This window comes from Hippocampus bargibanti, linkage group LG16 (assembly GCF_051943395.1).
Source record: "Hippocampus bargibanti isolate YZ-2025 linkage group LG16, ASM5194339v1, whole genome shotgun sequence".
NCBI classification, from domain to species: Eukaryota; Metazoa; Chordata; class Actinopteri; order Syngnathiformes; family Syngnathidae; genus Hippocampus; species Hippocampus bargibanti.
The window spans coordinates 17,093,497-17,117,924 of record NC_142749.1 but is presented as its reverse complement, the minus strand read 5'-3'; the positions used below and the strand labels follow the sequence as shown (position 1 = coordinate 17,117,924).

At 40.6% G+C, this 24,428-nt stretch overlaps 5 protein-coding genes across 8 annotated transcripts; all 5 read left to right on the top strand.

Annotated features, from left to right (window-relative positions):
- The first annotated feature begins 542 nt into the window (after positions 1–542).
- On the top strand, positions 543–6,514 carry LOC148886783 (hepatitis A virus cellular receptor 2-like). 4 transcript variants are annotated; one of them, XM_089017073.1, is made up of 8 exons: positions 543–808; positions 1,726–1,912; positions 1,973–2,073; positions 2,833–2,898; positions 3,485–3,552; positions 3,845–3,935; positions 4,388–4,415; positions 5,781–6,514. In XM_089017073.1, the coding sequence occupies exons 1-8, from the start codon at positions 763–765 to the stop codon at positions 5,911–5,913; spliced, it is 720 nt and encodes a 239-aa protein (XP_088873199.1). In that variant the 5' UTR covers positions 543–762; the 3' UTR covers positions 5,914–6,514. The 4 variants fall into 4 exon arrangements, with proteins under 4 accessions (XP_088873199.1, XP_088873197.1, XP_088873200.1 ...); XM_089017074.1 differs by having other exon boundaries at positions 545–808; positions 1,973–2,064; XM_089017071.1 differs by having other exon boundaries at positions 544–808; positions 1,726–2,073.
- A 338-nt stretch (positions 6,515–6,852) lies between these two features.
- On the top strand, positions 6,853–8,248 carry LOC148886782 (H/ACA ribonucleoprotein complex subunit 2-like protein). Its single transcript, XM_089017033.1, has 4 exons — positions 6,853–7,138; positions 7,310–7,379; positions 7,763–7,868; positions 7,942–8,248. The coding sequence occupies exons 1-4, from the start codon at positions 6,964–6,966 to the stop codon at positions 8,065–8,067; spliced, it is 477 nt and encodes a 158-aa protein (XP_088873159.1). The 5' UTR covers positions 6,853–6,963; the 3' UTR covers positions 8,068–8,248.
- Positions 8,249–9,443: 1,195 nt separating this feature from the next.
- Positions 9,444–10,860, top strand: LOC148886781 (H/ACA ribonucleoprotein complex subunit 2-like protein). The gene is made up of 4 exons (XM_089017602.1): positions 9,444–9,743; positions 9,915–9,984; positions 10,366–10,471; positions 10,545–10,860. Exons 1-4 carry the CDS (start codon positions 9,569–9,571, stop codon positions 10,668–10,670), a joined length of 477 nt encoding a protein of 158 aa, XP_088873728.1. The 5' UTR covers positions 9,444–9,568; the 3' UTR covers positions 10,671–10,860.
- A 614-nt stretch (positions 10,861–11,474) lies between these two features.
- Positions 11,475–14,585, top strand: psmg1 (proteasome (prosome, macropain) assembly chaperone 1). The gene is made up of 7 exons (XM_089017600.1): positions 11,475–11,676; positions 12,214–12,317; positions 12,386–12,516; positions 12,788–12,850; positions 13,296–13,494; positions 13,590–13,720; positions 14,450–14,585. The coding sequence occupies exons 1-7, from the start codon at positions 11,549–11,551 to the stop codon at positions 14,525–14,527; spliced, it is 834 nt and encodes a 277-aa protein (XP_088873726.1). The 5' UTR covers positions 11,475–11,548; the 3' UTR covers positions 14,528–14,585.
- Positions 14,586–14,788: 203 nt separating this feature from the next.
- Positions 14,789–24,428, top strand: ccdc15 (coiled-coil domain containing 15). The gene is made up of 10 exons (XM_089017499.1): positions 14,789–15,177; positions 15,295–15,432; positions 15,534–15,596; positions 20,264–20,380; positions 20,487–20,624; positions 22,035–22,121; positions 22,194–22,297; positions 23,130–23,324; positions 23,977–24,125; positions 24,215–24,428. The coding sequence occupies exons 1-10, from the start codon at positions 15,010–15,012 to the stop codon at positions 24,262–24,264; spliced, it is 1,209 nt and encodes a 402-aa protein (XP_088873625.1). The 5' UTR covers positions 14,789–15,009; the 3' UTR covers positions 24,265–24,428.

Below are 24,428 nucleotides of genomic sequence, written 5' to 3'. Positions count from 1 at the left end.
TCAATTTCCCTTTTTTCTATTTTGGGCCAGTTGATGAGAAAAATATGAATGAGTGAACTCTATACATCCCTCAATCAATACAACATTGATTTTCAACTCAATGTATTTCTTTTTTTCTAATGTCTACTAGTAGATAAGGAAAGTTGTTTTGTTTTATTTATTTATTTATTTATATATGTATTTATTTATCTATTTATTTATTAATTTATTCATATTATTTTACTTTATTTTTTACTTTTTTATTTTTTATTTTTTTTAATTTTTGATTCTTAGTTTTTTATTTTTAATTTGTTTATTTATTTATTTATTTTATTTTATTATTTTTTATTTTTTATTTATTTATTTTTTTATCTTGTATTTTTTATTTTTTAAATTACTTTTTATTTTATTTTTTTAAATTTGTTTTTATTTTATTTTTTTTATTTTCTATTTTTTATTTTTATTTTTTATTTTTTTTATTATTATTTTTTATTTTTTAGTTTTTGTTTTTTTATGTTTTTATGTTTTTATTTATTTAGTTTATTTTTTATTATTTTTGTGTGTGTGTGTGGCGCAGCAGACTATCAAGAAGTGAAACCAAAAGGCTTTTTGCTCCACAGGAAGCCGATTGAGTCATGTGTGCTCACGTTGCTTCTCAACTAAAGTTCGCAATTTAAAAAAAAAAAAAAAAACAAGACTCGTCATCTGCACGCTCAACACAATCTCGGACTGGAAGTGTCCGACGACGATGATGATGATGATTGTGGCCCCTAACACGTGAAAATGAGGACACGCTTCAGCGCGGTGCTACTTTATTGCCTCCTTTCAGGTAATCTGCTTTTTTTTAAATGACAAAGAAAAAAAAATAACAAGAAATGTAATTCGGTTTATTGAAGGTGTTTTATTTTATTATAATCCCGGTCACATCGATGCTAATTTTGTTAGCCCGTCTATGGAGTTTTATATTGCGTGTTAGCATTAAGCTAAAATGAGTTTTGGCAGAATCCAGTCAGTATAAAAGATAAATTATGACCTTTTTTGTTTAAATTTAGACTTCAATAGGATAAAAAATATAATTTTATCTTGGAAGAAAATGTTTCATTTTTTTTATGAAAATGACAAAGAAAAAAAAGGAAAAGAAATGTAATCCTGTTTATTGAAAGTGTTTTGTTTTATTCATTCAATCCTGATTCTCTTAGCTGCGCGATTTCCAGTACAGAAATGTGGATATTAGATTTAATTTTAGCATGACCAGATTCAGGTTTTTTTTTTTCCCGGGAAGAGATGTGACTTGAACGTTGCCGCGTGTGGCTGCCGCTGCTAACCTGTAGAAAAAAAATATCCTGTGACTGGAAAGTGTACTTGAGAGTTTTGAAAGGTGCTTATAAATGAAATGTATTATTATTATTATTATTATTATTATTATTATTATTATTATTATTATTATTACTGTACCTAGCTAGCTAGCTAGCTCTCTATTTGAGTTACTTCCGGGTTGAGTGAACCCTGTCGCGTATGGCTGCCGCTGCTCACCCGCAGAAAAAAATATATCCTGTGACTGTAAAGTGTCCTTGAGAGTTTTGAAAGGCGTTTATAAATGAAATGTATTATTATTATTAAATGACTACTTTTGTCGATATAGCTTTAGCATCAATATCCCATCAGATAGCATCAAAGCAACGTGATTTTTTTTTTACTATGCAAACAGCAACTAGGTTACTCACTATTTCTCCTTCTGTTTCACAGTCTGCAAGTCCAACTCCTCATCCGTGAAGGGCATCACAGGTCATAATGTCACGTTATCATGCACGTATGACATCACCCAACACGGATCTTTATGGGTCTGCTGGAGCCGTGGTGCATTGCCGATAAATGGCTGCGGTGAGCGGATCGCTCAAACGGACGGTTTGAGCGTGACGGAAATAGGCGACAGGTACGAGCTGCTGGGCCGGTTGGAGGACGGCAATGTTTCGTTGACCATCTTGGACGCCAGGAAGGAGGACGCCGGTGTGTACGGTTGCCGGGTGCAGGTGCCTGGGTTGTTCAATGATGAGAAACAGTCCATCGAGCTGATCGTGGTGGATGGTGAGAAAGGTCATATCATGAGTAATATTAAAGGACACAACGATTCACCATCGCGTTATTTATGTGTTTTCCTTCTAATTTCGCCATCAACACGGATCAACATGATTTTGTTTTCAGACCAAACAAAGTACCCAAAATGCATTGTGTGTCGCTTTCTCGGTCAGGAGCGTTCCTTTAGTGACGTCACATACGGACTCATCACCAACTCAAAAACAAGACTTCCTGAATATTCAGTGCGAGTCTTAAAACGTAAAATATAGCTATATGCGGTGGAATCTTTATCAAATGCACTCAGTAGAAGTCATTTGAATCTGTTTTACAAATTATGGACACAACTTGTCCGGAGGCGTCGGTTGTCCTTTAAATATAACGTTATTTCAGATGTATGTGTAGTGTTTTTTAATGTAAAAACTTATAATCACTGTCACATCGATGCTAATTTTGTTAGCCCGTCGATGTTGTTTTACATTGTGTGTTAGCATTAAGCTAAAATGAGTTTTGGGAGAATTCAGAAAAAAAAGTCCCATGATAAAATAGGACCGTCCATGGTTAAATTTAGACTTCAATATTATAAAAAATATGATTTTATCTTGGAAGAAAATGTTATTTTTTTTACTTCAGGTTACATACTGGTGGCGTTGAACCTTAAAAAAAATTCAAAATGTTCCGTTTTCTTCATTTAGAGCAAGTGAGGCGTTAACCTGACGCTAGTTTATGCTCCAAAAAATTTTTTTAGACTCTATTGAAATATTTTTTTGTGTGTTTCAGCCGCTGAAAGCACAACTTTAATGATGGACATGTCTGCGGAGAGAGTTTCTGCTGTCAGTACAGGAGGTATGGCAAACACACAAAATGGCGGAATCCTTTCAAACACACAAAATAGCGAAATCCTTTCAAACACACAAAATGGCGGAATCCTTTCAAACGCACAAAATGGCGGAATCCTTTCAAACACATACAATGGCGGAATCCTTTCAAACGCACAAAATGGCGAAATCCTTTCAAACACACAAAATGGCGGAATCCTTTCAAACGCACAAAATGGCGGAATCCTTTCAAACACATACAATGGCGGAATCCTTTCATACACACAAAATGGCGGAATCCTTTCAAACGCACAAAATGGCGGAATCCTTTCAAACACATACAATGGCGGAATCCTTTCAAACACACAAAATGGCGGAATCCTTTCAAACACACAAAATGGCGGAATCCTTTTAAACACACAAAATGGCGGAATCCTTTTAAAGACGTTGGAAAAAAACGTTTTTTATTTGGGTTTAAATCTTCTCCGGATTATCTTTTTGATACTTGTGATCGCTGCGATATATTCGTCTGCGAATATCAGTATATAAAGCTGACGCAGCTGCGCTAAATCGGTCGACTTTCTCTTCCTTGTTTTTTTGTGTGTTTTTTTCAGCTCAGATGACCTCATTGGAAAACTTCCCAACTTCCTCCTCCTCCATCGACATCAAAACCAAATCCGAGGTCAGTTGTTCATGTATACAAAAGACTGGACACCCAATATGTATAACTCAAAGGGGGCTAACAGCAGAGCCTTGAGGAACACCGCAAGTTATTTCAAGGGGATGCCTGTTTTATTTTGTCACAATTCAAAATATTTTCACAATTTGACATTTTTTTTTCTCGCAACTTGTTTGCACAGTGTTTTCCTTCATCGGTGTGTTTGACAAAACTCATTGCAGCTCTGCTTACCATGTGATGTCAAATCGGGGCTTTTTATGAAGAAATGTGACATTTTTTTTGTCTTTACAATCAGAATCGTGACATCCCAAGGTCAATGGTTGCGATCGGCGTCCTATTTGGGCTCATCTTTTTTGCCGTAGTCATCGTCATCATCGTCATCGTTGGTAAGTTTTCGTTTGTTTTGTCTCAGCAGCTTCCTTGTGACTTCCATATTTGAGAAACTTTATTTTATTTTGAAAATATGCAGATTCAACTTTTTTTTCCAGCATCAAAATTAACTGCCAGACAATGTGCAAAAAATGTGTCCACTCCAGTGCCAGGGTTTTAGTCATTTTCAATCAAATTGCAGGACCCTCAGAATACATGTAACATCCGACTTACAACCGAGTAGTGCTATATATATCGTGCCGAAACTACCAGCAAAAGATTTTAGTTCGCTGACGAAGCCTGTTGGATAAGAAGCGAAACGTCCGACACCTTCAAAGAAGTACAGATGACTGCTGAAGAAACCTTTTCATCGATGGATCACTCTTGTAGGACAGAGAGCTTACATAGACGATATGAAATGTAAATTGCAACCTACTAGTTGGTTTTTTTTTTTTGTCTTTGTCTGCAGGTAGAAGACGGCGGCGTCTCAGCAAAATGTGAGTTTGATGTTGTGACTCCACACATTGATGCTTTTGACGTGTTTGCAATGTCTTAACGTGTCTTAAGTGACATCTCTCCAGTATGCGTCGACAACCGCGGCTCAGACCGCCGCAGATGAGTCACGTCGTGTCGAACAATTCGAGGAAACCAGGAGAGAGAAAAAAAAAATGCAAACCACAACAAACAAAAGTCTGCCATACCTTATCTTCCTAGCATCTATTTGCTATCTAACTAGCTAGCTGGAGACCTGGATAGCTATTTATTTGCTATCTAAGTAGCTAGCTGGCTATCTATTTGTTGTCTGTTGGCTAGCTAGAGAGCTTTCTATCTATTTGAGTTACTTTTGGGTTGAGTGAAGGCTGGCGCGTGTGGCTGCCGCTGCTCACCCACTAAAAAATGTATCATGTGACTGTAAAAAGACATTGAGACTTTTGAAAGGCGCTTAGAAATGAAATGGATTATTATTATTATTATCATTATTATTATTATTATTATTATTATTATTATTAGTAGTAGTAGTAGTAGTAGTAGTAGTAGTAGTAGTAGTAGTAGCAAATTTCCCCATTGTTGGACGAATAAAGGTTTTCTGATTATTATTATTATTATTATTATTATTATTATTATTATTATTATTATTATTATTATTATTATTATTACTAGTAGTAGTAGTAGTAGCAGCAGTAGTAGTAGTAGTAGCAAATTTCCCCATTGTTGGACGAATACAGGTTTTTGATTATTAATATTAATAATATTAATAATACTATTATTATTATTGTGGTTATTATTATTATTATTATTATTATTATTATTATTATTATTATTATTATTATTATTATCATTATAAGACATAAATTGTTTTTTATGACATTTTATTTATCCATTTAAATTTGAGTTTCTGCATCTTAAATGCAAACAAATCACACAAAACTAATCTACACACACAGTACATAACATTATTCTTATTCTTATTCTATTTTAGCTAATAATAATACATTACATTTTAAGCGCCTTTAAAAGCTCTCAAGGACACTTTACAGTCAAACGATACATTTTTTTTTGTGGGTGAGCAGCGGCAGCCACACGCGCCAGCCTTCACTCAACCTGAAAGTAACTCAAATAGATAGAAAGCTAGTGCGAAATGACTCCGTTGCAATGTATGTTTTCAAGCAGTATCACTGAAATGCAACCAAAAAAAAGGAATACCTCGTCATGTACAGTGCAGTATTTGTACTGCAAAAAAATAAAAATAATCAAATTTCAACTTGCGTTCCATGAACACAATTGATTGCATTTGAGGTTTTCCCGACTCCAACTTGCTCATCAAATCAACTCATTTGGCCCTCGCCGAACGTGTGTTGCAGTCATCAGCGGCTTCCGAGCGTCCCTTTCGTGCACTTCAGCTCCACGTCGTCGTCTCTGCACCTGCACCACCAAACTGCGGCCGTGGACAACATCTACCAGATGGACACGGATGAATATGACTATTTGCCCTGAAGCTCCCATGGCCTACGCCTTCGCTCGACTGACAAACTGCATTCAAATATTCCATTTTGTTGTTTAAAGGACAACCGACACCATTTTTTTTTTTGTTTCCTAACTGACATCAGAAAAACGTTTTATAGCATCTAAAATACTCAAAACACGCAGTTTGATATTTTTAGTCAAATGCAAAACACCAATAAAAAATGACTTAAAGTGTCCCACAAAATGAGCTCGGAACCGGACAGATTCAGAAAGTCCCGCCCCCTTGTTCGTGACGTCACGCCAGCATACTCCTTCACAAACTGCCCTGCTCCAGAATCAAAACAATGGCTTCAGAGAGTTCAGATTCTGAGAAGATGCTTTCTAAGTCGATTCTCTTTGTCTTTTCTGTAATACCGTACAATAGCTATCTGGCTGGCTAGCTTGCTGGCTATTAGCTATCTATTGACTTGCTAGCTAGCTAGCTTTCTATCTATTTGTCTTACTATTCTATTTGAGTTACTTCCGGGTTTTAGAGAAGCTGGCACGGGTGGCTGCCGCTGCTCACCCACGGAAAAACGTATCCTGTGACTGTAAAGGCGCTTAGAAATAAAATGGATTATTATTATTATGATTATGATGATGATTATTATTATTAGTAGTAGTAGTACTAGTAGTAGTAGTAGTATAAGACATAAATTGTTTTTTTTATGAAATTGTATGAAATTTTATTTATCCAATTAAATTTGAGTTGCTGCACCTGCAATGCAAACAAATCTGAAACTAATCTACACAGTACATTATTATTATTATTATTATTATGTTATTTCATTATTTTATTATTATTATATTTTTAGGAATCCCATTTGTTTTTATTTGGGGTTTCGTACTGTATCTTGTTGTTGTTGTTGTTGCGCCTCCGATCCGGTGAGGGCGCTGTGGTGCGTCCAGCCTCGTTTACAAAGAAAAAGTAGAAGCCCAAGCACGTGTGTTTTTACCGTCAGCCTCACACAGTTAGCAAGAAGCTAACCTGCCAACTAAATTAAATAATCACGATCGGTTTTGGATTTTGGAATATCGGGTATGACGAAGGTGAAAAATGAGAAAGCGGCGGCCGACGCCGAAGACGTTCCGGCGGCCAGCGGTCACGAGACATCCGAGAAGACTTACCAGGAGTTGGTCGCTAACGTGAACGCTATCGCCCAGCCTATGGCCACCAGGAAACTCAGCAAGAAACTCTACAAATGCGTCAAAAAGGGTAACGTTTACTCTTTAACCGGGCATATTGTTTATTTTATGCCTAGTTTAATTCTCTTTCTAGAGCTTTAAATTCGCGGCGCTTTTTAGCACGACTTTGAATGGCAAGATGTTTATTTTGATTCGTTTAGGTTTGTATTTATGTGTTTTAAAATGTCGCCTGTCTTTTCAGCGACCAAATTGAAAAACATCCGCAGAGGAGTGAAAGAAGTTCAGAAGTTCATTAGAAAAGGGGAGACAGGGTGAGTCGTTATTGTTGTTGCCCAAACTTTGCAGTGGTACTTCCATATTTTCATCATGAAATAAAATGGCACTGTATTGGGACATGGCCCATGTAATAGTCCCACAGTGGGGACATTTGCAATCTACAGCAACAAAATTGAAAGGGCTGTGGGGTCGGGGTTGAAAAGAAAAAAAACAAAGTACGTATTGCATGTACAAAGAAGACTGAATTGTACAACTGCACACAAAAAATGTTCAATAAAAAGAACTGTACATAGTGCAAACCATAAAAATACAGTATACAACGCATGTATATGCAACTATTTAATCTACTCTATTCAACAACATTGATGCTAGTTTTTTTTTTTAGCTCAATTTTTCTGGTGTTTTGTCTCGCATGTAGCATCGTGCTGTTAGCCGGCGACACTCTCCCCATCGAAGTCTACTGCCACCTTCCCATCATGTGCGAGGACAAAAACCTGCCGTATGCCTATGTCCCTTCCAAAGTGGTGAGTTGCTCTTCACAATTCTGTTGTGGAATCTATCACATCAAGAGGTTTTGTGGCTAATCATTTTCTACAGGACTTGGGCGCATCTGCAAGATCAAAAAGGCCCACCTGCGTGATCTTGATTAAACCTCATGCAGATTATCTGGAGGCGTATAACGAGTGTCTGGAGGAAGTGACCAACATGCCCAAACCCCTTTGAGCGCTTAGGCGCAACTTATTCAGCAAGACAATGACACTTGGAATGTGTCGGGACTTCTAATTTCACAGTTTTAGAGGTGTTTTTTTTTTTTCTAATGATGCCCATGTGTAACATATAAAAATGTGTGTGTCACTGTATTTTTCTTTTTCAAAAAACAAAAAATAAATTCAGGCTTGCCAAATGAGTTTTATTTTTGAATAGAAATGCATGTTTTTGACTTGAAGATAAGAATTGGTTAGACTTTTAAGGCAAACTACCGTAATGTACTAATGTAAATGTAATGCAAAAATATTTGTACAAGAAGTTAAAACGACGTATCTGTCCATCTTAAATGCTCAATGCTCATGCTTCATTTTGTTTACATTGCTTGTCATATGATGCATGTGGATGTAATGCTCACCGTCACACACATAAGATGATATTTTGGCTGTTAAAAAAAGAAACCATACCTCAAATACAGCAAAAGGCTACACGACTTGTTATTAAAATAATGTTAGCCACCCGGACGACGACGGCGAAAAAGACTCGAGAGAAAGTTGTTAACACCAAGCAGAGGAAAGCGCAACGGGCTAACAAAGTGTTAGCCGAGAGGAACCAGGCGGTTGTGGCCGTGGGAGCCTGGGTAGAAGACGGTCAGGAATTCGAGGAGCATCCTTGTGTGAGTGCCTTGTCGTTGAATGCAACTGTTTGCAACAAATCGCACCGAATTTTTACGCAGTGGAATGAGTTAAAAAAAAATCAGAATCAAAACAATGGCTTCAGAGAGTTCAGATTCTGAGAAGATGCTTTCTAAGTCTATTCTCTGTCTTTTCTGTAATACCGTACAATAGCTATCTGGCTGGCTAGCTATCTAGCTTGCTGGCTATTAGCTATCTATTGACTTGCTAGCTAGCTAGCTTTCTATCTATTTGTCTTACTATTCTATTTGAGTTACTTCCGGGTTTTAGAGAAGCTGGCACGGGTGGCTGCCGCTGCTCACCCACGGAAAAACTTATCCTGTGACTGTAAAGTAACCTTGAGCCTTTTGAAAGGCGCTTAGAAATAAAATGGATTATTATTATTATGATTATGATGATGATTATTATTAGTAGTAGTAGTAGTACTAGTAGTAGTAGTATAAGACATAAATTGTTTTTTTTTATGAAATTGTATGAAATTTTATTTATCCAATTAAATTTGAGTTGCTGCACCTGCAATGCAAACAAATCTGAAACTAATCTACACAGTACATTATTATTATTATGTTATTTCATTATTTTATTATTATTATATTTTTAGGAATCCCATTTGTTTTTATTTGGGGTTTCGTACTGTATCTTGTTGTTGTTGTTGCGCCTCCGATCCGGTGAGGGCGCTGTGGTGCGTTCAGCCTCGTTTACAAAGAAAAAGTAGAAGCCCAAGCACGTGTGTTTTTACCGTCAGCCTCACACAGTTAGCAAGATGCTAACCTGCCAACTAAATTAAATAATCACGATCGGTTTTGGATTTTGGAATATCGGGTATGACGAAGGTGAAAAATGAGAAAGCGGCGGCCGACGCCGAAGACGTTCCGGCGGCCAGCGGTCACGAGACATCCGAGAAGACTTACCAGGAGTTGGTCGCTAACGTGAACGCTATCGCCCAGCCTATGGCCACCAGGAAACTCAGCAAGAAACTCTACAAATGCGTCAAAAAGGGTAACGTTTACTCTTTAACCGGGCAAATTGTTTATTTTATGCCTAGTTTAATTCTCTTTCTAGAGCTTTAAATTCGCGGCGCTTTTTAGCACGACTTTGAATGGCAAGATGTTTATTTTGATTCGTTTAGGTTTGTATTTATGTGTTTTAAAATGTCGCCTGTCTTTTCAGCGTCCAAATTGAAAAACATCCACAGAGGAGTGAAAAAAGTTCAGAAGTTCATTACAAAAGGGGAGAAAGGGTGAGTCGTTATTGTTGTTGCCCAAACTTTGCAGTGGTACTTCCATATTTTCATCATGAAATAAAATGGCACTGTATTGGGACATGGCCCATGTAATAGTCCCACAGTGGGGACATTTGCAATCTACAGCAACAAAATTGAAAGGGCTGTGGGGTCGGGGTTGAAAAGAAAATAACAAAGTACGTATTGCATGTACAAAGAAGACTGAATTGTACAACTGCACACAAAAAATGTTCAATAAAAAGAACTGTACATAGTGCAAACCATAAAAATACAGTATACAACGCATGTATATGCAACTATTTAATCTACTCTATTCAACAACATTGATGCTAGTTTTTTTTTTAGCTCAATTTTTCTGGTGTTTTGTCTCGCATGTAGCATCGTGCTGTTAGCCGGCGACACTCTCCCCATCGAAGTCTACTGCCACCTTCCCATCATGTGCGAGGACAAAAACCTGCCGTATGCCTATGTCCCTTCCAAAGTGGTGAGTTGCTCTTCACAATTCTGTTGTGGAATCTATCACATCAAGAGGTTTTGTGGCGAATCCTTTTCTACAGGACTTGGGCGCATCTGCAAGATCAAAAAAACCCACCTGCGTGATCTTGATTAAACCTCATGCAGATTATCTGGAGGCGTATAACGAGTGTCTGGAGGAAGTGACCAACATGCCCAAACCCCTTTGAGGGCTTAGGCGCAATTTATTCAGCAAGACAATGACACTTGGAATGTGTCGGGACTTCTAATTTCACAGTTTTAGAGGTGTTTTTTTTTTTTCTAATGATGCCCATGTGTAACATATAAAAATGTGTGTGTCACTGTATTTTTGTTTTTCAAAAAACAAAAAATAAATTCAGGCTTGCCAAATGAGTTTTATTTTTGAATAGAAATGCATGTTTTTGACTTGAAGATAAGAATTGATTAGACTTTTAAGGCAAACTACCGTAATGTACTAATGTAAATGTAATGCAAAAAATATTTGTACAAGAAGTTAAAACAACGTATCTGTCCATCTTAAATGCTCATGCTTCATTTTGTTTACATTGCTTGTCATATGATGCATGTGGATGTAATGCTCACCGTCACACACATAAGATGATATTTTGGCTGTTAAAAAAAGAAACCGTACCTCAAATACAGCAAAAGGCTACACGACTTGTTATTAAAATAACATTTAGAATCGTCGAACAATTACTTAGGCTGGAAAATAATGGTTTTTACGGAAAACACGCGAACGTACTTCCGGTCTGGGACTTAAACTGTTGCTTTTAAAAAATGAGTACTTGCGGAAGACACACGGAAGAACTTACGGTCGGGTTCTCTGCTGCTAACATCTGCCTTAACCCGAATTTTGGCTGGCCAATGGCCACGTTTTTGGGCGAGGTTGTGACCGTTTACTCTCGGGCAAAGATTGGTACTTACGGGAGACACGCGTAGTACTTCTAGTCTGGGACTTAAAACGTCTTACTTTGAAAAGATTCACACTTGCGGAAAACACCCGGAAGTACTTCCGGTCCGGTACTCTGCCGCTAACAACTCCCATAACTCGAATTTTGGCTGGGCAATGGCCACGTTTTTCGGCGAGGTTGTCACCGTTTACTATCGTGCTGTGGAGGAAGACGATGACGACGAAGAGACGCTCGATGAGAACGAAGAAGACGCTCAAATTCGTAAAGAACTTGAGGAAAAGAGGTAAACATAGCGCTAGCTAACCCTATCGGCGATGGGAGGGGTGATGCTATGATTAAGCAAAAATCAATACTCCCGATTAATACAGACAAGGAGATTTATCGTGCAACTCCCCTACAATTGGAACTAATTACCAGGGGTTTCCGTAGCATAACTGTAACGTAGTTTTGTCAAATACTCGTAGGATAAACAATTATTTGACAATTTACCCAGTTATGAAGTCGATAATCCCATCACGAGACGCAAATATCAATCCGTTCACTTTACGAAATTTCCAACTCGCCCGTTTCATCATCAAGACGCCGAATTATGACATTCACCAGTTAAAAGCTAGCCGCTAACGTGATTTCCATGACACCCACATCACTCACCAGATATTTGATAGCTCTCTTCTCTGTGAACCCGTCCAAAGTTACAACTATTTGTAAGAAATTACAATGTCAATTTCAAGTTGATTAAGTCTCTTTTAATGTTGTTTAGTTGTACTTTTTCTTGATTTTTCAGATTCCCCTGACTCTTACATGTATTTTTTTTAATCAGGGAAGTTTGTCTCCATTGGAATCCCGAGATATGTGATGTCCTGAAATCCGGGGACAAGCTGACATGTTCTCACTTCATCCTCGCTGTGGGACACAATGCTTCCAGTGAGCATAAATAACACGAACAAGACCACCACAACTCCTCTTCCAAACTGACATCTGGTCTCTACTAGGGTTTCTATCAGCATACGTCCTTACCTCGGAAAAGTGGGACACGGTGGGACATGCTTCCATATGGAATGAGAGGACAAGAAGCGGCGAGCAGTCTGAGTGCATCTTCTTCCGACACAGTGATGAGCCGTCTGTGAGTTAAAAAAATAATAATACTCATGGAACGTCTCAGCTTGGCGTTTTCGTGTTTATTATGTTTATCAAAGTCATTATAAGTGCCTATCTATTTGCTATGTAGCTGGCTCGCTAGCTATCTAGCGAGCTATATAATAATAATAATAATAATAATAATAATAATAATTAATAATATACATTTCATTTATAAGCGTCTTTCAAAACTCTCAAGGACAATTGTAACAACAATAATAATAATAATAATAATGTATTCTGCGGTTTTTTTATAGGTTCTTGTCTGCCAGTTGACATGCTACGTTGCGGAAGATCAGCAGTTTCAATGGGCAGAAAAGGTAAATGTGCGCACATCGCCAAAGCATAAAAGCAAATGGGAACTAAAATATTTGATCAGACAGCCATTTTAATGTGCCGTGGCTACTTTAGAGCGCCTTATTGTCACAGAGTGGAAAAGACAAATTGTTATTATTATTATTTGATATTGTCAGCCGGTATCGGGTCTTGCCTGTCCCTTATTTCAAGCGAGCTAGCTATTTGCTGTCTAGTTGCTATTTATTAGCTGGCTAGCTAGCTATATAGCTGGCTTGCTAGCTATCTATTAGCTATTTATTAGCTATCTATTAAAGATCTATTACATACAGTATATACCTAGCTAGCTATCTCGATAGCTATCTATTAGCTAGCTAGCTAGCTTTCTATTAGCTAGCTAGCTAGCTAGCTTTCTTTCTATTTGAGTTATAAATGAAATGTATTATTATTATTATTACTGTTTTTTAATAGGTGTTGGACTGCCTGCAGCACCGAAACCTGCACGTGACCATCCTGTCGGATAGCCCCATGGCCGACTACAAGAGCGCCGATTACCTCTGCGGCAGCTCGGCGCCGTTCCTGCGCTCCCTCCATACCGCCATCTTTAATGGACCAACTGTGTGCCCGTTGCTGGAGCAACCAAACATACTCAACGGAGTTCCCGCTGCAGGTTTTTCACATGTCATGATCTCAAAAATAATCATCAAAGTTCAATAGTTGGAATTTATTTAATGGAATTTCCTACTGGCTGTTTTTTTTTTAAAGTATTGAACCATTGCCAAGTTCACCGCATCTCTGCCGTTGTCTACCAGTGCTTCAGTGATGTCATCGGCACAGATTCGGTTACCATGGAGACGTACAAGCCGGTCCTCGGCAAGCTTTGTCAGTCCATAAAGGTGATTTGCACTTCCTATATCTTCACGCTTGAGTTGATCGGAGCCTAATTTGACAGAGATCTGTAACGTCAGTCGGAATTGCAAATGTCTTCACAGAAAAATAGCTAAAATCTAGCTAGCTATCGAGCTAGCTATTTATTAGATATGTAGCTATCGAGGTAGCTATTAGCTAGATAGCTAGCTTTTTTTCTATTTGAGTTGTGAGTTTTGAAAGGCGCTTAGAAACGAAATTCGTTATTTTAAGTTAGTTAGTTAGTAGTTAGTTAGTTAGTTAGTTAGTTAGACTCCCAAATGTATATTTAAGGAAAAGAAAAGGCTATCTAGCTGGCTGGATAGCGGACGGCTAGCTAGATAGCGAATAGCTAGCTGGCTATTCGCTATCTATTAGCTAGCTTGCAATGTAGCTGGCTGGCTATTAGCTATCTATTGGCTAGCTAGAAATCTATCTGGCTGCCTATTAGCTATCTATTAGCTAGCTAGCTAGCTTTCTATCTGTTTGAGTTACTTCTGGGTTGAGTGAACTGCCGCTGCTCACCCACAGAAAAACTGATCCTGTGACTGTCAAGTGACTTTGAGAATTTTAAATGGTGATTATAAATGAAATGTATTATTATTATTTATTATATTTATTATTGGATTGGATTTGCCTTTATTATTCTCACAGTGGATAAATGTACATTTCACAGCAGCAAGGTGATTTCTATTATTTATTTTTTTCCTCCCCTTTAGTTGGATGCATGTCCAACCTCTGACACCCTGCGCAAGATTATCCGAACCAGAGACCCTCAGAGTAATCTTTACATATGAAACTTTGTGATGAAATATTGCCCTATTTTTAATAATAAAAAAACGTGAACCAAACGTGTTTATGTGACGTCATTGTCGTCAGAAAGCAACATGTAACCCGGAACTGTGATTTTTTTTTTCCTTCGAGTTAGTAGTGGTGAATTGCAACTCCGGTCCCTTAGGGGGCAGCAGTAAGCAGTCATGGGACACGTGACCTGGAACTTGTTTTTTTTTTCTCCACGAGGTAGAAATGTTGAATTGCAACTCCGGTCCGCTAAGGGGCAGCAGTGAGCCGTGGTGATGCTTAACCAAGAAAAGAAATCCCCAGCGAGCGAAACTCGAATCTCTTTAATGTCGTTTTGACACAATGAAATGTCATTTTACCGTTTCATATTTCTCTTTAACCAACAAAACAGAGCAAACGCGACATTTAATCAACCCCACCGGACCTCGTTCGATTTAGAACTCGTACGTTTCCACCACGGGCGAGCCTCTTAGCAACAATGTTAGCCACCCGGACGACGACGGCGAAAAAGACTCGAGAGAAAGTTGTTAACAACAAGCAGAGGAAAGCGCAACGGGCTAACAAAGTGTTAGCCGAGAGGAACCAGGCGGTTGTGGCCGTGGGAGCCTGGGTAGAAGACGGTCAGGAATTCGAGGAGCATCCTTGTGTGAGTGCCTTGTTGAATGCAACTGTTTGCAACAAATCGCACCGAATTTTTACGCAGTTACGAGTTTAAAAAAATCGCAGATGCATCCCACTAACTTTTGTTCTAATTTCACATTAGGACTTAGCTTCTTACACTGACGAGCTTCAGGCGGAGAAGCAAAGGGAGAATGAACAGAGCCTGCGAAGATTTCAAGCGGAAGTGCGTCGTCGTGTGGCTGCAATGAGCAAGAGGGGGTTTCAGGATGCACATTCCACGGTAACATACTGCGCGGTCTTTGACATTAGTTTTTGGACTGTAAGGAAATGAGGTATCTGTACTTCTTCAGTACTAACGGCATCTTCTAAACTGTTGCGCAGGGTCCTGGTAACAGAGGAATCCCGATACAACATCGCGTGCCAGGGAAGACAAACATAAATGAGGTACAGTAGACGCTGATCTGAGATTTCATTAAATTGAGACAGTTCAAAGTCGAAATTCTTGAAGATGAATGACCAGTTGCGATGGAAGAGGTGAGAGAGGCCCCAGGACAGAGCTCTGGGGCACACCCGACGTCACGAGTAAAGCTATAGAGATGAATGAATGGAGAAAAAAAAAAGCCGGAAGAAAAATCAGAATCCATTTCATTTCTAAGCGCCTTTAAAAACTCTCAAGCGCCTTTAAAAACTCTCAAGGTCACTTTACACACTGTCGTCCACTTCCGGGACGAGCGGACGCTGGCGCGCTTTGGCTGCCGCTGCTTTCCCGCGTAATGTTTTTTACCTGTTTTTTACCTTCTTTTAGCCTTTTAAACCTCTTTTTAGCTTTTTTATGGTTCACGAACCTCTGGAATTACCAGACAGTCACCAAACGAACGTTGGCTATCGATCCATCGCATGATTCCGGTCGCTTATCCGGATCACTGACGAAGCCGCGTTATCATCTCCACCCACCTGTTCCCGCTGTCGAGGGCTACCTGGCCGCTGCCTCCCTCTGTGTGTTGCTGGTGAATATCATGGCGCTTCTCCATCGACCTGTTGGGCGGCTACAGTACTCGGCGGCGGAGCTGCTGAAGTTCCGCTCCCGATGGACGAGCGTGCCACCGGCGATTCTCCGGTTTCCGGAAATCGCTCGTCGCCCTTCACGGAGGTATATCCACCGCGGATCACGTCGAGGCTTTCACCTCGATGGCTCCAAGGATATCACCTCCCTGTGGTCATCCGTCCGCCAGCCGCGCAGAGGGAGTAGCCGCAAGATCGACCACCGTATGTTAGCCGGCCTGGCTAGGTCGGCTAATGCGCCTCGTCGTGGGGACGCCACCAGCGTCAACTTCGGCCTCCTCAACGTCCGCTCGCTTACGGGAAAGGGGTGTCTTATCCAAGACATCCTAATTGACCGTAAGCTTGACTTTTTTTGTATAACTGAGACTTGGCAAACGGCGGGAGACTTCTCCGAGCTCAATGGCGCAACTCCACCAGGCTTTGTTTACATTGCTAAGCCCCGCCTCTCAGGCCGCGGAGGTGGACTTGCGATACTTTACCGCAAGAACTGGAGAATCCTTCAAGTTTCTATCCAGGAAACCCAATCCTTTGAATGTCTTGCGTGTAAAATTTCTGGACCCTCACCCACCATCATAGCCACTGTATACCGTGCACCAAAACCACATTGTGACTTTCTAAAAGAATTCTCTGAGGTCCTCACACACCTCTCCACCCTGTCACCGAATATAATTATTCTCGGAGACTTCAACATCCACATGGACAATTCCACTCTTCCCCTCACTAAAGACTTCACCTCCTCACTCGACAGCCTTGGTCTGCACCAATTCTCGGATTTTCCCACCCACATAAAAGGCCACACCCTGGACCTCATCTGCATGTCTGGCCTTACCCCTAAGAATTGCACAGCTGATGAAATCCCTATAACAGACCATTTCCTGGTTTCATTCAATGTTTCCATCACTCTCTCTCTCCCCAAACCACCCCGTGTCATCACATATCGCAACATCAAGGACATCAACGTTGCCACCCTTGCTGAGATGATTGCCACCCTGACTCTGGACCACAACTCTTCTCCTGATGAACTTGTCTCCCGGTACAACGCGGACCTCACGAACACCCTCAACGCCCTTGCTCCTCTAAAGTCCCGGTCTGTTCAATTTACCCGACCTGCACCCTGGTTCACCCCCCATCTCCGCTCCATCAAGACAAAGACTCGCCAACTTGAAAGACTTTACAGAAAGTCCGGGCTCACTATCCACAAGGACATGTATGCAACTCACCTTACCCTTTATAAGGACTCTATCTCACGCGCAAAATCGCTTTATTACTCTGGACTCATTGATTCAAATTCTGGTAACTCTCGGGCCCTCTTTTCCCTCTATCACAAAATCACACAATCTCCTATCTCTCTCCCCTCACACTTTTATTCCTCTGAGACATGCAACACTCTGCTGATGTTTTTTAGCGAAAAGATCAACAAAATCCATCAGCACCTCGGGTCCTCTGTCCGTCCCCCTTCTCCCAGCCTTTCTACTCCTTCCAAACTTTTTTCCGCTTTTGCACTCCCACATCCCTCTATAATCTCAGACATTATCACTAAATCCAAGAACTCCTCCTGTCAACTCGATCCCCTCCCCACTATCCTTATCAAGTCCTGCCTACCCTCTCTTCTCCCATTTATTTCTACTATTATTCACTCCTCATTATCAACTGGAATTGTTCCTATCCCACTCAAAACCGCAGCTGTCACTCCAATCTTGAAAAAACCTGGCTCAGACCCAAACGATTTCAATAACCTACGTCCAATTTCCCACCTTCCATTCATCGCCAAAATTCTTGAAAAGACAGTTGTTTCCCAGCTTCACTCACACCTCACTCACAATAACCTCTACGAACAATTCCAGTCTGGTTTCCGCCCCCGCCACAGTACTGAATCGGCTCTCATAAAAATCACGAATGATCTTTTTATGGCAGCCGATGCCGGTTCACTCTCCATCCTCATTCTTCTCGACCTGACCTCAGCTTTTGACACCATTTCCCACCCTATCCTTCTCGACAGACTTTCCACCCTAGGCATCAGCCACACCCCACTCCGCTGGTTTCACTCCTATCTCTCTGATCGCGCACAATTCATCCAAATCAACTCGTTCACCTCACGGTCCTCTCCGGTGTCCTCTGGTGTGCCTCAAGGGTCTGTCCTGGGGCCACTTCTCTTTATTATCTACCTACTTCCTCTTGGCAATATTTTCCGTAAGTTTGGCATTCATTTTCACTGCTTCGCGGATGACACCCAACTCTACCTCTCCAGCAAACCCGACGCTTCTCTTCCACCTTCATCCCTCTCATGTTGCCTCTCAGAAATTAAATCCTGGCTTTCCCATAACTTTCTCAAGCTCAACAGTGAAAAAACTGAACTTCTTCTTGTCGGTACCAAATCCACCCTCCACAAAACTAACAGTTTCTCCCTCACCATTGACAGTTCTACCGTGTCCCCCTCCCCTCAGGTCAAGAGTCTGGGTGTCATCCTCGATAGCTCACTTTCCTTTCACTCCCATATTAATAACATTACTCGGTCTGCTTATTTCCACCTCCGTAATATTAACCGTCTCCGTCCCTCGCTCACCCCTCACTCCGCTGCTATCCTTATCCACAGTCTTGTCACCTCCCGCATCGATTATTGCAACGCACTCCTCTTCGGTGTCAATCAGAAATTTATCCATAAACTCCAACTCGTCCAAAATTCTTCAGCCCGGATCATCACCAAAACACCCTCCTTTCACCACATCACCCCTGTACTCCAGCAACTCCACTGGCTACCGGTTAAACATCGTATCGAATTCAAAATACTTCTGTTTACTTTCAAAGCCATCCATAACCTTGCTCCTCCCTATCTTTCTGACCTGCTTCAAATCTCTGTTCCCTCTCGGTCCCTCAGATCCTCATCCTCCCTTCACCTCTATGTGCCCTCTGCCCGTCTCACCACGATGGGATGCAGAGCTTTCAGCCGCTCTGCTCCCAAACTCTGGAATTCACTCCCACCCAACATCCGTAATATTGACTCCCTCCCTATTTTCAAGGCTCATCTCAAAACCCATTTGTTTAAAATTGCTTTCAATGTCTAATTCTCTCTATTTTATTATTTATCATTTTACTTATGGTTTTATTGTTATGTGCTGTGTTCTATTGTTTTTATTGTGAAGTGTCCTTGGGTGTTTTGAAAGGCGCTTGAAATAAAATGTATTATTATTATTATTATTTACAGTCAAAGGATACTTTTTTTCTGTGGGTGAGCAGCGGCGGCCACACACGCCAGTGTTCACTCAAACCAGAAGTTAATAGATAGAAAGCTAGCCAGCTAGTAGATAGCCAACCGATAACTAGCTAGATAGCTAGCCACCTAGATAGCTCAATAGCTAATAGCTATCTATATCGCGAGATAGTTAGTTATCTAATACGTACACTGAATGTCACTATTAAATACAGATAAAAGCCAGCCAGCTAGCTCGATAGCTAGCCACCTAGATCGCTCTATAGATAATCGCTAGATAGATAGCTAGATAGTTAGTTAGCTAATACACTCAATGTCACTATTAAATACAGATAGAAAGCTAACCAGCCAGCTAGTAGATAGCTAGCTAGATAGTTAGCCACCTAGATAGCTCATTAGCTAATATCTAGCTAGTTAGATAGCCGGATAGTTAGTTAGCTAATACACTGAATGTCACTATTAAATACAGATAGTAAGCTAGCTAGCCAGCCAGCTAGTAGATCGCTAATAGATAGCCAACAGATAGTTAGCTAGATAGCTAGCCACCTAAATAGCTCTATAGCTAATAGCTAGCTTGCAAGATAGTTAGTTAGCTAATACACTGAATGCCACTATTAAATACAGATAGAAAGCTAGCCAGTCAGCTTGTAGATAGCCAATAGATAGCTAGCTAGATAGCTAGCCACCTAGTTTAACGCATAATTGAGATGAAGCCAAATAGTGCCAGCCCGGCCTGACTGGTTAGCTAGGTAGCCAATAGATAAATAAAAGATAGCCAGCTAATAGATAGCCCACTCAAGCTTTACCAACACCCAGCGTATATTTCTCAAAACATTTCCAGTCCCGCGACTATACCCGTCAAGTCCGACTCAAATTAGCAGCTTGCCAGACCAGTCAGTCCACCAATGAGACGCCGGAACTTTCCGCCGACAACTGGAAGATCTCCCTCACCAGACATGTGAGTATGACGTGTCCCCTCAACCACAACCAAGCTTCCAATTGTTCCTTATTTTTTTAAATGCTAAACATCATGTGATGTATGAAATGCTCATTGTATTCAACAGATGACTGAATGTGACGTCCTGAGGGAGGAAGAGGAGGAAGACGACGATGATGATGATGATGAAGATGATGATGAAGAGGAAGATGAATACACAAGCGACCAATTTCGATACCCGGCAAACGCTGCCAAATCTGTTATGGTGTGTGCAGTCGCACTCAATCGTCACCTTTTCACATGTTCGCCGGATGGATGAATTTCTGACTCATTTAGTTCCTCTTTATCTCAAGATCACCGGCCGGTATGAAATATAATAATAATAATAATAATAATAATAATAACAGTAGTAGTAATAATAGTAATAGTAGTAATAATAATAATAATCCATTTCATTTCTAAGTGCCTTTCAAAACTCTCAAGGTCACTTTACAGTCACAGGATCAGTTTTTCTGTGGGTGAGCAGCGGGAGCCACATGCGCCAGCGTTCACTCAACCCGGAAGTTACTCAAGTAGATAGAAAGCTAGCTAGATAGCTAATAGATGGCTATCTATTTGCTATCCATTTGCTTTACTATCTATTTACTATCCATCTGCTTTACTATTTCCTATCTAGCTAGCTACCTAACTGGCTATGCATTTTCTCTCTATTAGCTAGCTACCTGGCTGGCTATCTATTCGCTATCCATTTCCTATCTAGCTAGCTACCTAGCTGGCTATCTATTTGCTATCAATTTGCTATCTATTAGCCAGGTGCATAGCTGGCTGTCTATTTGCTATCGAGCTAGCTACCTAGCTGCCTATCTATTTGCTATCCATTCGCTATATATTAGCTGTCTGGCTAGCTAGCTATGTAGCTGGCTATTTATTAGCTATATGGCTGTCTACCTAGTTAGCTCGCTGTATAGCTGGCTATCTATTAGCTACCTGTGAGCTAATTAGCTAGCTTTCTATCTATTTTAGTTACTTCCGGCTTGAGTGAACGCTGGCGCATGTGGCTGCCGCTGCTCACCTGCAGAAAAAAAATGATCCTGTGACCGTAAAGTGACCTTGAGCGGAATTCTGTTAAATAGCGGACGTCTGGGATCCCTTGTTGTCCCCGTGAACTTCACTTTTCTTTAAATAATTCGTATCACGTCAGCCAAAGAGACTGCATGTGATGTTTATCCCCTTTTCGTTCTTCCCTTTGCTATTTAAGGAAGTTTTTAAAGGTACTTTTTTTTCCCATCAAATCTGCCATTTTGGAGAAAGAAGAATCCAGCTATTCAACGGCAAAGAAATAATCATAATACATTTAATTTCCGAGCGCCTTTCAAAACTCTCAAGGTTCCTTTACAGTCACGGGATCTGTTTTTTCTATGGGTGAGCAGCGGCAGCCACACGCACTACCGTTCACTCAACCCGAAATAACTCGAATAGCTAGAAAGTTAGCTAGAATAACTCAAATAGCTAGAAAGCTATCCAGTTAGCTAATAGAGATAGCTCAAAAGCTAGCTGGATAGCATGAGGATATAAACATCAAGAATGGGAACATAAATGTGACAATCGATTAAAATTATTATTATTATTATAAAATCACATCCTCAGATTGTAATATGATTTTGATGTGTTTCAGACAACCGCACACGGGTGGGACGCATCTGATCCGCGGGCCGACGCAGTTTTGTGGCCTTTGCGAAACCAGGAGGAGCTGAGAAGACAGGTAGCATTCCATCATCAAAATATAAATCAACAAATAAATAAATACATTTTTTATATTTACTTTTTTTAACAGCACCTATCGCAGTTCCTGATGCATCGCCGCCATTTCATGAATGTCGAGCGGCAGCGCGTGAAAGAAAACAACCAGCACAGGAAACACATGAAGAAGACGGCCAGGTGACGACAAATCACGTCGGGATTGGATTAGATTAGCCTTGATTAGTTTTGCAGTGGACAAAATTTACATTACACAGCAGCAAAGTGATAAAAGGAAAGGAAGAAGTAGAAAAATGAAATACAGGAGCGGCTTTCGCCGCTGTTGCGGCGCCATTTTGCGGTAAAAACAACAACAAAAAAATCTAAATAAAAAAATAATGTTGAGTGAAAGCCTAGCTAGCTACCCATTAACTAGCTAGCTTTCTATCCCAGTTATTTCCGGTTTGAGTGAAGGCCTAGCTAGCTATCTATTAGCTAGCTATCTTTCTATCCGAGTTACTTCCGGTTTGAGTGAAGGCCTAGCTAGCTATGTATTAGCTAGCTATCTTTCTATCTGAGCCACTTAGCTATCTATTAGCTGGCTAGCTTTCTATCTCAGTTACTTCCAGGTTGAGTAAAGGCCTAGCTAGCTATCTGTTAGCTTTCTATTAGCTAGCCTGCTTTCTATCCGAGTTACGTCCGGGTTGAATGAACGCTGGCGAGTGTGGCTTCCGCTGCTCACCCACAGAAAAACTAATCCTGTGACTGTAAAGTGACCTTGAGAGTCAGCGCCAGCGTTCAGTCAACCCGGAAGTAACTCAAATAGATAGAAAGCTAGCTAGCTAATAGCTAGTCAATAGATAGATAGCCAACTAGATAACCAGCTAGTTAGTTGGATAGCTAATAGACAGCTAGTCAGTTTGATAGCCAACCGACAGAAAATTTCAAATGAGTGTTGCTGTTGGTTCATTAAGGCGACTCCCCAAAAACAAATCCCTTAACCTCTTTTTCTCCTCTCTCTCTCACCCCGAAGGATCAAAGCTACCAAAGAAAAAGCCCGCCTGGAGGAAGAACGGCAACTGGAGCGCATGCGGGAACTCTCGCACGTCCGCCAGCGACTGGAAGAACGCGAGATGCTCATCCTGGAGCGCCTCAAGCTGGAGGAGGAAAGAGCGGCCGACCTGAAGAATCGAAGACGAGAGACGCAGAAAGGCACGGCGGCCAGCAGGTTAGATGGCCTCACGCTAAGATACATTTTGTGTTTTCTAGTCGAGAATTTAAAGGACAACCGACACCATTTTTTTTTTTTCGTTTCCTAACTGACATGAGAGAAACGTTTTCTAGCATCTACAATACCCAAAACATGCAGGCTGATATTTTTAGTCAACCACCAATAAAAATGACTTAAAGTTGCCCAAAACTGCCACTAATGAGCTCAAAACTGGAGAGTTTCAGAAAGTCCCGCCCCCAGTTTGTGACATCACGTCAGGAAACTTCTTCACAAACTGCCTTGCTCCAGAATCAAAACAATGGCTTCAGAGAGTTCAGATTGGGAGAAGATGCTTTCTTGTTACTCATCCAGTTATGAATATGATTCAAATAGTTCTGAAGAGGAAAGCATAAATGTTTGCCATCGATTAAAGAAATCCTTCCGTATCAATTCGAGCCGTAAGCGATGAAACTGGTGAAGGACACGGCATATGAAGCGTATATGAAGCTCCGTGAATAAGCAATATAGCATCAATTGGGTGATATCTAAGGACACGAATAACAAATAATAAGCTACAAGATGTCAACATCAATGCAGATTGTTTACTGGTCATGCATGCAAAACTGAACTATATTCGACGTATAATCAATCGCTATCGATTTATCAACAGATACGTCGACGCTCTAAGATCCCAAGTGAGGGAGCGAATGGCTAACAAAAAGTTGGATCTGCCGCCGCTGTGCTGCTGCGCGTCGTCTTTCTGGGATTCGCATCCTAGCACCTGCGCCAACAATTGCATCTTCCACAACAATCCTAAAGGTAACGTTTGGATGCCGACGGCCATCGCCGGGCGAGTTCTGTGGGTAAACACGGCTAACGGCGACGCTTCTCTGTCGCTCTCTCGGCAGAATATGCGCAGGCGCTCCATGCTGCCGTTTCCAGTCTGGATTTAATGTGAGAGCTGCTGACCGAGAATCAATTGCAAATACTTTGACACCAAGGATGGGAAAACTTTCTTTTTAAGGTTTAAATGATGGATTTTATGGTTTTAGATGTAAATACAACCTTAGTGTGAAGACAATGTATTTAAATGCTAATTAAAATGTCAGATTATTTCTCTTC

Coding starts and splice junctions, on each gene's coding strand:
- LOC148886783 (XM_089017071.1), top strand. CDS start 763: ATGAGGACACGCTTCAGCGCGGTGCTACTTTATTGCCTCCTTTCAG. Junction 3,553..3,844: donor ACATCAAAACCAAATCCGAG/GTCAGTTGTTCA, acceptor CTTTACAATCAG/AATCGTGACATCCCAAGGTC. Junction 3,936..4,387: donor CGTCATCATCGTCATCGTTG/GTAAGTTTTCGT, acceptor CTTTGTCTGCAG/GTAGAAGACGGCGGCGTCTC.
- ccdc15 (XM_089017499.1), top strand. CDS start 15,010: ATGTTAGCCACCCGGACGACGACGGCGAAAAAGACTCGAGAGAAAGTT. Junction 20,625..22,034: donor ACGCTGCCAAATCTGTTATG/GTGTGTGCAGTC, acceptor GATGTGTTTCAG/ACAACCGCACACGGGTGGGA. Junction 23,325..23,976: donor AAAGGCACGGCGGCCAGCAG/GTTAGATGGCCT, acceptor ATTTATCAACAG/ATACGTCGACGCTCTAAGAT.
- LOC148886781 (XM_089017602.1), top strand. CDS start 9,569: ATGACGAAGGTGAAAAATGAGAAAGCGGCGGCCGACGCCGAAGACGTT. Junction 9,744..9,914: donor CTACAAATGCGTCAAAAAGG/GTAACGTTTACT, acceptor CTGTCTTTTCAG/CGTCCAAATTGAAAAACATC. Junction 9,985..10,365: donor ATTACAAAAGGGGAGAAAGG/GTGAGTCGTTAT, acceptor TCTCGCATGTAG/CATCGTGCTGTTAGCCGGCG.
- psmg1 (XM_089017600.1), top strand. CDS start 11,549: ATGGCCACGTTTTTCGGCGAGGTTGTCACCGTTTACTATCGTGCTGTG. Junction 11,677..12,213: donor AAAGAACTTGAGGAAAAGAG/GTAAACATAGCG, acceptor TTTTTTAATCAG/GGAAGTTTGTCTCCATTGGA. Junction 12,851..13,295: donor AGTTTCAATGGGCAGAAAAG/GTAAATGTGCGC, acceptor GTTTTTTAATAG/GTGTTGGACTGCCTGCAGCA.
- LOC148886782 (XM_089017033.1), top strand. CDS start 6,964: ATGACGAAGGTGAAAAATGAGAAAGCGGCGGCCGACGCCGAAGACGTT. Junction 7,139..7,309: donor CTACAAATGCGTCAAAAAGG/GTAACGTTTACT, acceptor CTGTCTTTTCAG/CGACCAAATTGAAAAACATC. Junction 7,380..7,762: donor ATTAGAAAAGGGGAGACAGG/GTGAGTCGTTAT, acceptor TCTCGCATGTAG/CATCGTGCTGTTAGCCGGCG.